Source organism: Anarrhichthys ocellatus, unplaced genomic scaffold (genome assembly GCF_004355925.1).
Source record: "Anarrhichthys ocellatus isolate YVR2014 unplaced genomic scaffold, GSC_Weel_1.0 scaffold25, whole genome shotgun sequence".
Taxonomy (NCBI): domain Eukaryota; kingdom Metazoa; phylum Chordata; class Actinopteri; order Perciformes; family Anarhichadidae; genus Anarrhichthys; species Anarrhichthys ocellatus.
Genome location: NW_022280055.1, coordinates 4,700,798 through 4,711,300, shown reverse-complemented (window position 1 = coordinate 4,711,300; position 10,503 = coordinate 4,700,798). Strand labels below are relative to the sequence as shown.

The 10,503-nt window shown below is 40.4% G+C and overlaps 1 protein-coding gene across 1 annotated transcript; it reads right to left on the bottom strand.

Annotated features, from left to right (window-relative positions):
* Nucleotides 1-62: 62 nt before the first annotated feature.
* dnajc5ga (DnaJ (Hsp40) homolog, subfamily C, member 5 gamma a) lies at nt 63-9,812 on the bottom strand. The gene is made up of 4 exons (XM_031861825.1): nt 9,626-9,812; nt 2,202-2,329; nt 1,519-1,732; nt 63-655 (listed from the first exon to the last, which is right to left on the bottom strand). Exons 2-4 carry the CDS (start codon nt 2,318-2,320, stop codon nt 461-463), a joined length of 528 nt encoding a protein of 175 aa, XP_031717685.1. The 5' UTR covers nt 2,321-2,329; nt 9,626-9,812; the 3' UTR covers nt 63-460.
* Nucleotides 9,813-10,503: the final 691 nt, after the last annotated feature.

The window sequence follows — 10,503 nt, the reverse complement described above, 5'->3', positions numbered from 1 at the left end:
AAAAATAAGAAATCAGGAAGGGGGCAAACACTTTTTCACACAACTGTGTGTGTATATGTATATATATATATATATATAAAGATCTGTTTATGAATTCTCACACAACCTGTTTAGTATGCTGTTTATTAAACGCGGCCCCCTATTCATCAAGACCTCTCTCCGTTTTTGATTTGTTTGCCATGGAGGCATGTAAGAAAAACAATAACAATTCAAGGTAGCACGGCCTGAGCAACTGATACACAAATGGTCATTTTGTGGGTGAAGTAATCTTTTAATTGATCGGTATGAGGCGTGTGAAATGCACCATGGTTAAAGGTCCTCACACCCTTGGGGGAGCGTGTACCGTCTCCTAGATGTACGGTAGTTAATCACAAAGCTAAAGGATACACAATGGCGTGCAACAATCTATGAATTTTTTATTTTTTTTCCTTTAAATACCAGAAATAAAGTATTTACAACATCAGCGTTGAACCCTAACTATGTTTAGCGCCCTCTCACCTCCGTCCTGCTCTGCTTTGATTTGGGCCTCCAGGTCTTCCGGGTCCACATACTGGTAGTTGTCATCGTCGTCGGGTGGTTTGCACTTCCCGCAGCAGAAACAGCAGCAGCAGCAGCAGCAGCAGCAGGTGAACATTGTGCAGCACAGTACCAGACCCTGCAGGAACCAACAAACAGAACCACATATAAACACCATCAACGAGGAGGCACACAGGAGGACCTAACAGGACTGACCTCTGCACACTTAGGACTCATGTGTGAGAGCTATAGTGAAATAAGGAGAAGGTACTTTATAATCTTAACAGTCATAAAAGTGTGTTACCCAGGAGAAGAGAAAAGATCAATCCTATTTTGAAAGTTTGTGTTCAGATTCTGACACAAGAAATCTTTCACTTCATAATTTACCAGAACTAGCTGTAGAGGGAAAGAACAGAGCCATCCCATAATGAAATATGTAACACTACAAGCTCTGGCTTCATACTAAGGTAACATCTATTGGTGACCACATGTACATTACCGTTCAAAGATATGGAATCAGCTGTTCTACATTGATGTTTTTCTTAGTTCCTTCAATACGAACCTTCTATTGTGAAGCTTGAAGAGCTTCCAGCTTGTTCTAGGCTGCATCATTGTGCACTCGACACTGAAACAGGAGCCCGTTGATATTCAAATCTGCATATATTTTGACGCTAAGCTTCCAGTTTCTTTTCCCAACGAATCGTGATTTATTCTATTGTTATTCAACTGTTGCTCAGAGGGATCTTTGTCTCCTTCTGTCGTCAGTCTGGTTCAACTGTTGAACAGCGTGTTGTACCCCACGTACAAAACAAGCCCTTCATACAAAACAACATTCATCTGTAAGGAACAACAACCTAACAGCATGAAAGACAATTAAACATTTTTGGTCATAATCATGCAGCCCTAAGTGGAATTGATCAATACTACACTGGTTGCATATAAAAAGTTCTTAACTGTAGCAACTTAACCCGTCCCCTTCATGCTTAAAGATGGTAAACGAACCTTAAACCACCACTTGGACATGAGGAAGTAATATTTGACGCTCTCCTCTCCGAACTGTTCGGACACGTAAAGGCCCATGGAGCCATACTCGTTGTAGATCTTCCTCTTGGTCTCATCGTTTAGAATAGAGTTGGCGTTGTTGATCTCCTTAAACTTCTCCGCTGCCTCCGGGTTGTCCGGGTTCTTATCCGGGTGGTACTTCAACGCTAGTTTCCTGTTGGGAGAGAAGAGGGGCACACAGGAAATCAGAGGAAAATGTGGAAAAGTGTTTAAGTGGAGGAGGGATCAGGTTTGATTTATTTTAGGACATTTTCATCAGTTTGTCAATGACTAGCCATTAACTAGTTGTTTATCAAAGTAATTTCAATGGCTATTCAAAAAAAGAGACGTTTTTTTTGTGAAAAAACAAGCGATGCCACATGTAACGCGGTTCCTCCGCCCACATCAAAGTCACAATACAGATTATTGCTCTTTAGCAATAACTGGTGGAGGAATGTCTATGAGGCGGCATTTGCCAAAACAATCAGGAACTGGATTACACTCATTTAGGCAACGGGTTGAGGAAATGCCTTAAGGAATAATTACAACGTGGTTAGCCTGCCTACTCTGGAGAAACTAAGCCTTTCAGAGGACACATCTTAACTCGGCAACAATTCAGATTATTACACGTTCAGACGGCTTACCTGTAGGCTTTCTTGATGTCCTCAGCCGTCGCTCCTTTCTCCAGGCCTAGCACCTTGTACACACTCTCCCCAGCAGTGGACATCTTCCTTTGGGGACGGGAGGGGTTCGGTTCAGCCATGGCTCACCTCTGTTATTAGGAAAAAGGGACCGAGAGAGAGAGAGAGGAAGTCAGAAATCATTTGAAGATGATGAAATGTTAGTAAATGTTGCCAAGGGATTAAAAGATAAAGCGTCGCAGTTTATCGGCCATGTTGCAAGATTCAGCTCAGTTGGCCCTTCAACACTTTGTCTCAACTTCCCAGCACTGCTGTTTACCGAGGGAGCAGCTAGTGCACACAACGTCAGGACAGAAGACTATTGGTGCCTTTCTGCCTGAAGGAGTACATTGACCAGATGTGCTACCGATCTCAGTTTAGAATACAAACACAGACCCTCAAAACTAGGCCAGATACAACTATTATTACTACAATTAAATGGAGTCCTACAATTATAATTACAACATGACAATTATCGCTTCTTCCCACACGGTGGAGGTGCTTTCAAAATTATCAGGAACAACCACAATAAGTTGCAAAGACATATTTCGTTTCAATTAAAGGAGTCTGTTATTCTATAGTGTTGTTGTTTGTATTGTTTTTTGATACTGAATCCAAAAAACATTTCCCCAAAGGTTTGCACACGGCCTCTGTGTTTCCGTCGCTCAATTTAAAGTGTTTGCACACAGCTGAGGTCTTCGGCACTTTGTTTTCAATTCAACGGCCAAGGTGAACTGAAGCGTGGCATTCACGGCTGTGACTGTAATTAAAATGTTTAATTATAGAAGAGGAAATGTTGATGGCCTACATCTAGCAAACAAATAACTAGGAAATAGAAAAAAATAAAATATACATAATATACATAATAAAAGTCGAACCGAACGAACAAATATTCGAATAGTCAAATATTCGGGTCCAATTCTACAGAGGAGCATTTACTGTTGTGAGTTTTCCCCTATTTATTTATTAATCATTTAGTCTGTCAAATGTAAAAAAAGAAGAAAAATGCTCATTGCAAGTTCAGAAAGCTCAACATCTTCAAATGTCTCATCATTTTAAACTGAATATGTTTAAGAAAACAAAAGGAAAGCAGGAAACATCGATGAAGTTTAAATGAGTAAATACGTGTCACTTCAACAATCATTTAATTAACAAACTTGTGGGTCAGTTTCACCTCTAAATACACACGGTGTGGCATAACATTTCCCCCTTCTCCTTTCATTCAAAGGTGACGACTGCACTTAGACTTTAGATGAGACGAAGAGGGACATGAAGAGGGCAGGATGTGAGACGACTGTATGCTCTCAGTGCGTGAGCAGGTAGGGTTCGCTCATTTGTTTATAGCAAAATCAGATGGCGGTTCTTTGTTTTTTCCCCCCACAGGTCCATCTTTAAGGCCTCGTGCACAATGCTGGTTTTGCATCATCTTCCTCTCTTGTGCTTTCAGCGTCTTTAAACTACACCCGACACACAGTTCAGTCTCGGGGTGCACATGCGTGAGGTATAACGCTCCTGGGTTTAGGCGTACAAATCAAAAACAACTGCAATATTATACCCATAGTCACTATTGTTCCGTAACTGGAGTGAAAGAATGACAGTGATGTTAAATAGCTTGGAATTGGTGTTTCACAATAACAATATACAAAAGAGCTTACTATGAAAGTATGGCTACTGTACACACACGTACACACACTGACTCTTACTAAGCCACGTAAATAATGCTGTCAGGGTTGTTGACTAAAGAAGATTACATTTTGCTGATTTGACAGATTACATGTCAGAGCAGGCCAATGATCCGGTCAGCCTGTGGCTACCACACGGCCCTGCACGTACGCTTTACATTACTGCGTTTGTCATGAGGCATTTCCATTGCAGCCTCCATTAGACTTCCAGGATGAAAGTAAGGACACCCACAAAGGGATTAAAACAATACGACTATGAGGATGTCTGTTCACGCAGGACTAGTAGTATCAGACGTGATCTCTGGCATATGGAAGGCAATTTGCGTCTGATTTCTTTTGTACTTTAGATATTACAAAGTGGGCAGATTAACAGAGGATTAAAAACCCAGTTGACATTTTGCAGTTATTACAAATCCCCAGCTAATGGTAGAGCTGTGTGAACCGAGGGCTTTTGTTATTTCAGCGAACCATTATGAAGTCGTCTGCTCTCTTTGTGAAGACCTGGACTCAGATATTTAGGTTATTAAAGGAATACTTCACCCACAAAAATGACCATTTCTATATCAATGACTCATTGCGTGTTACCTTGTATTCTTGAAATGATTGAAAAACTTGATGAATGGAAGTGAACGGGGCTTTGCATTAAACAACGGCATAATCCACATCTCACTTATCCGGTTGTGAACCCATAAAATCGTAAAATTTTAAACATTTCAACCTCGTGCGGACTTCAACAATCAAGTAGCAAGTTTACGCAAGCATGAGTGTTTTGCTGCTGTTAAACGTGCCCCCCCCCCCTATTTACTTCAATTCATCAGGACTCTTCTCCGTTTTTCCTAATTCTCCGTTCACCATGGAGGCATATGAGAAAAAACAAAGCTTTCTTCAAGAATTCAAGGTTACACGGGGTGAGTAACTGATGTACAAACGGTCATTTTGTGAGTGAAGTATTCCTTTAACAGAGAGGACACAGTAGCGTGGATCGATTCTCGTATTCTACCGTTTCTCTGATTTCAATTTGCTCACCTTTAAGGGGTAATCGTTGGGTATATTCTCCCAAACATACCCAACAATTACTCTTTATTTAGATCATGCTCATAGGAGCAGACTGCAGTTGGATTGGAAGAGGATGAAATTGGATTAGATTAATTGGCTTGTTAGATACATTTTTAAATCGATTAGTCTACAAAATGGCAAGAAAACTGTGAAAAACGGTCCCAATAGCCAAGAGCGGTCCTGCAACGTCTTCAAATAGCGTGTTTTGAACTTTTCTTGGACACATATTCAAACTCCAATTCAACAAAAACAGACACATTTTAGAATAAGTCATTTATAATAAGTTATTCATCAATTGTAAAAAATAATAATGTATTTTCAGTCTATAAATTAATTAACTAACTTGGGTTCAGCAGCGCATGGGTTACACTTATTAATAGAGCTGCAACGATTAGTCCACTAATCAGTCAATCACAGAACCTTTTTTTTATATTGCTCTTTATATCATATTAAACTGAATATCTTTGGGTTTTTAGACGGACAAAACAATACATTTAAAGACATCAACGTGTACTTTTCTGACAATGAAGACCAACCGATTAATCTAGAAAATAATCGGCGGATGAATCGATAATGAAAATAATCGTAGACCTACTTCTAACATCAGTTTCATGAAGCCACTAACATCAGTTATAAAGGTGTGAGACCCGCTAGTGATATCGTTAACTTAAGGGGTTATTAGGGTCTAAGGGCGTACAGCAAGGATGAAGGAAAGGTCACAGCAACCACAGGAAGCACACGTATCCATGATGGGGTCAACAGTAGCACTTTCAGCATGAACTTGGTACATCCTGTTTATCAGATTTTAGTTTCAGTGAGTTATAGGCTGTCTTGTGTGTTTACGTGCAAGCGAAGTAACAACTCCCATTATCCGTTGTGTTCTCAGCAATCGCACACAAAAAGTACTTAACTTTGCTCACATCCAAACTATTAACATCCCCGTCCTGAGGGCATCTGTTGGAAGAAACCAACATCCATTGGTGGTCAGACAGCTGATAACCATCCTCCCTGACTCACATTTCAGCTTCAACTCCATTTCTGTTTTTGATGAGAAAGATCTGGAGCGCTGCAGGAGAAAGCAGCTTCGCTTTTACCGTCTCTCATCCGATTAAGTAAAAATCATCCTGTTATTTAAGCTTCACACATTAGTCATTTTAAAAGATGGTACTAGTTACAAAAACTAGAACGTGTTGCAAAATGGCAGCTACAATTTCCCACAAATTCTTCTGTCAATAAGAATCTATTCTGATATGCACGTAGTCATTTTTCACAAACGTTTATGGTTTCCATGCTTCTCAAATGTTAGGATTAGTGGGCTCTTGATTTGAAAGATGAGAGATCAAAAAGGCCAATACTTTTCTCAGCGACGGACACGCTGCAGGACCAGATGGCTCGCCTGCTGAAGCCAAGAAAGCTGATGTAAACACTCCAAATTCTCCCAACATGCTGCACAAACCGTGGGCAGTCTGTGAGGAGAGAGCAGTTCAGTGGAAGAGGCCTTCGCTTTGTACATAAACCTGCAAGACCTCCAGGCAAGAGCAGTCTGATCAATCCATCACCACCGGACCGGAGCGTTCGATGGAGTGTCACTGAGCCAAGTCTATTAGGTTAATTCGCAAACTGCAGTCGTTATGGTGCAGATAAAAAAAATAAAAAATAAACTGCTCTGTATGTACGCAAATGGTGCTCCTTTATCACGGTAACAGGACCTATGGTATGTAAATGAAGCAGCACAGCCACTAAAACTAGAGACACACAGGAGTGTTTGGTCTTTCTTTCAAAATATTTAGACTGGGGCTCTTTTGTACTCCAAGTTTCATAAAGTGCAGATATTCATCTCACTGTAACAGCGATTCAGCAGGATTTATTTTTGTGGCTGAAAGGCTGTCAGCTGAGAGACCAAAGCAGAAAATGAGTGAGGCAAAGCACGTGTGTGTATGAAAAACACACACAGAGTGTGACTTCATTCTCTGCTCAGGTAGACATTATTCATGTATATCTTCACAGAGCAAAATGGCTGTTTGCCATATAGAGAACCTTTAAAAAGCTACTTGTTCAAAAAAACTCTGGTCTTACACATGAATAATATGACTGAGAACAAGTACTGCTTAGCAGAAATATTTAGACAGTTTATCCCTCTACTTGCAATAGTATGACTGTAGATAAAATATATTTCAAACCAATGTAAACCTGCAGATCAACAAATGTGTGGGCAAAGACACAAAGCAAGCTATTCTACTACTCCGGTCTATATTTAGAAGTACTTAACATTTTTAAAAGCCTATTATTAGAACATCAAAAGACACCAAAGTCCTGTTTGGTGCCAGTTCAACAAAAGACATGTTGTATTGCTCGAGACAAGGACGCTTTTCAAAAATCCACAAATTAGGAAAAAAACCACGTGAGGACTGAGGGCAACATTGAGAAGATTCTCCCTCAGTGAAGACAGCAACTCTTAAGATAGACTGGAACACTTTTACTCTTAAAATAGCTCTCTTTATTGTTCAGAAATAGCTTCCTAAGGTGTGTCACATGGTACAACTATGTAATAACAACAGCCAAAGCCCCCAGAGAAAAATTAATAAAACATACCTCTCCCAGACAATTATTTGATACTCATATCTGATAACTTCACCCTCAGTCCGTGTGTACATATCCTGCCTCCATCCCTAACCGACTCCACCCCCCGCCCACACACACACACAACCATGACTCTAACACGCTGCATCTGTTTACGATCAAAGGTGGTAAGCCGAAAGTAAGAAACCCTCCTGATCTCTTCACAATATGTGGGGATAACAGCTGTCTGCAGTAAAGGCCTCCGGTTGATTAGGACACCAGTTTAAACAAATCCAACATCAGTGTAGCGGCATTCTGATTACCGTTAAAACACGTCATGCTAAAAACAAAACGATTCACTTCACTTTATACAGGTCAGGCTCGTTCATTTGAAGTCAGCAAACATACCAAATCTCCTACAAGGGAGGAGCGAGTTATCAGATAGTTTCTGATGAGAAACAGGATGTCCCAACTTCTGGCTTCGAGCAGGGTAACAGCTCGCCATTTATGAGCTAAACGATCTGGATGACAGAACTTGGAGGCAACACAGGCTGGGAGAAAGAGCGCCAAGAGAGAGTTGACTCCATATAATTGGGTCATTAGATCTAGCTTCTTGAATGTCCACATAGAGGAGCCCGATTCTGCACATGCGGTCACAGGTTGTGTTTTTTCTCAAGTTTAGATGTAGAGGTAGAAGAAGTATTCATGTGTTTTTTTACCCTGTTACAAGTGAAATTCCAGAATTTTAAGTTTTGCTTGAGTAAAAAGCACAAAAGTATTACCATCAAAATGTACCAAATGTACTAATTTTACAGAGAAACCCTTCTCAGGATAAATTATATTATTTGATTATAAATATTTGGTACATCACAGCTGGTACTAAAGCTGCCTAATTTTATATTTTAATAAATATATTTATATATAACATTACTTTAAATTCAATTTAATCTGCAAAGTAATTTAAGCTATCAAATAAAGGCAGTAGAGTGAAAAGTACAATATTTACCTTTGAATTGTAGTAGTATAGAGTAGCATAAAATGTAAATACTCAAGTAAAGTACAAATACCTCAACAAATGTACTTAAGTACAGTATTCGAGTAAATGCACTTAGTGACTTCCCACCACTGTTTAGATGCAGCATCACCTTGCAACCTCTTTTTCCCCATGCTAGCTAAATAAAAGCACACCTTGACAGACAGATGACTTGATGAAGTAATTAAGGTCTGGTGTGTGTGTTTTGGGGGACAACATGTTCCGGTGTGACGGAAGAAGGAACGCCGCGTGATTGTCGTCTGTTTGTCCTTGTGGAGCCCTAATCCTCCGCTAATCTCCCTGCACATGGAGAACTACTTTCTATGTTACACCCACCCAGTCATTCACACGTAAACGTAAACAGAACACATTCGTACAATTTAATTTAACGCGTATATTCCTCTTTGTTCCGTCATGAAATACTTAATCAGCAGAATAAAGTGACATGTCGGCCCCGGTGCTGACAGGTTGTTTAGCTGTTAGCTAAACTAAATGTTAGACGGTGCACGAGACATCTCACCACTAAAAGTAGTGTATCTTCATGAATAAATGCATTAAAAGCTGGTACTCGCGGTCCATTATATTGGGCTACCTGCTAGCCAGAAGTAGCCCCGACATTGCTTTAGACAACGCTGCACTAAACTGCATATACATTTTAATGTATCCTCGTGTGTAAATGTGCAACATGAGCATTGTCAAATGTGGCTACAGGGGGTCTTTATGCATTAGCTACGTTTCAGCGCACGCATGCAGCGTTTTCATCCTCAGCAGCGCAAATCCTCATTAGCAGTCGTTCACAACTGTCACCGCCCTCCCGTTTAGAAGTATAACACTTAAAGAAATACATGTTATGTGGTGTTTTGATAAAATATCCGAACGGAAAGTGCACCCTAAGGGTTTGTGAGATGCTTGGTATCATTTTATACGTTCACGTCACCCACGCTACCTTTGTTGAGAATCAACTCAGCCTTAAAACGCCGGATTTTTGCATAGAGTTTGGCCTACGCGGTTAGCTAACCTCACCGCTAGCTGATTAAAGTGCTGCCGAGATGCCTTACCTTGTGCAAACTGAACACTGAATATCTCGCTGTAAGGTTAGCTGGATCATAGAGAAGTCCGGTTTAGTGTCTTGGCTCTCTAGTGAAGGCTCATTTTTGTACCGGTGGCTGAGAGGAGGTAGCCTGCTGTGGCCGCCGGCTTCGCCTCTTCCTGTACGCTTCTCTTTGCAAGAGGGCACACGCGCTGTGATTGGCCGGTTCCTCCTGCCAGGGAAGGCGATGTTGCTTTCAAGGTTTCCTCCAGAATTCACTTTTCGAGCACATGAAGCTAATCATGAAATCCTGATTTTGCAAATGAATCGTCTCGGAGCCGAAGAAGACAAATAAATAGAGGGAGCATCCAGACTGTTGTAATAACTGCTTTAAATGAGTTATTCACCAAAAGCTGCATATTCCCGCACTTGAGGAAATTAGCCTGTGCCTCTGCAAATACACAAAGAATGAAAACAGAAACACGCATGCTTTCCTGAGGATATCAAACATGAAAGAGCAGAGAATTAAGGTTTATTCTTAAACATTTCAGCAGCTCCAGCATCTTACAGGAACCACATTTGATTCAATTATTTGTTCTTGTAATCTAATTTCGTCTCAATATTTAAAACGTTGCTGAGTCATACATGCACCCTTGTGAATTATAATTAATAAAAAAATGGTCTAACAGTTCCTGAATGCAGCATTTATTGTAAAGCCACTTTTAATCATCGCTTGATTTGACTATTTCTCTTCCATCCTTACCATCTATGCAAATTTGCATTCAAACAGTGTCTCATTAGGTTTGTATTGCTCAGTATGAAATATTTGTATTAGTTATACAAAAAAGGTCCAACAATTAACAGCTTTATGGAGGCAATGATGTAATTTCCCTGCCTGCGGCTCCA

What these genes read in the sequence shown, in the direction of transcription:
- dnajc5ga (XM_031861825.1), bottom strand. Translation starts at nt 2,320, where the DNA reads ATGGCTGAACCGAACCCCTCCCGTCCCCAAAGGAAGATGTCCACTGCT. An exon ending in GACATCAAGAAAGCCTACAG is followed by an intron (nt 1,733 to 2,201) that starts GTAAGCCGTCTG and finishes CTCTCCCAACAG; the next exon opens with GAAACTAGCGTTGAAGTACC. An exon ending in TGTCCAAGTGGTGGTTTAAG is followed by an intron (nt 656 to 1,518) that starts GTTCGTTTACCA and finishes TGGTTCCTGCAG; the next exon opens with GGTCTGGTACTGTGCTGCAC.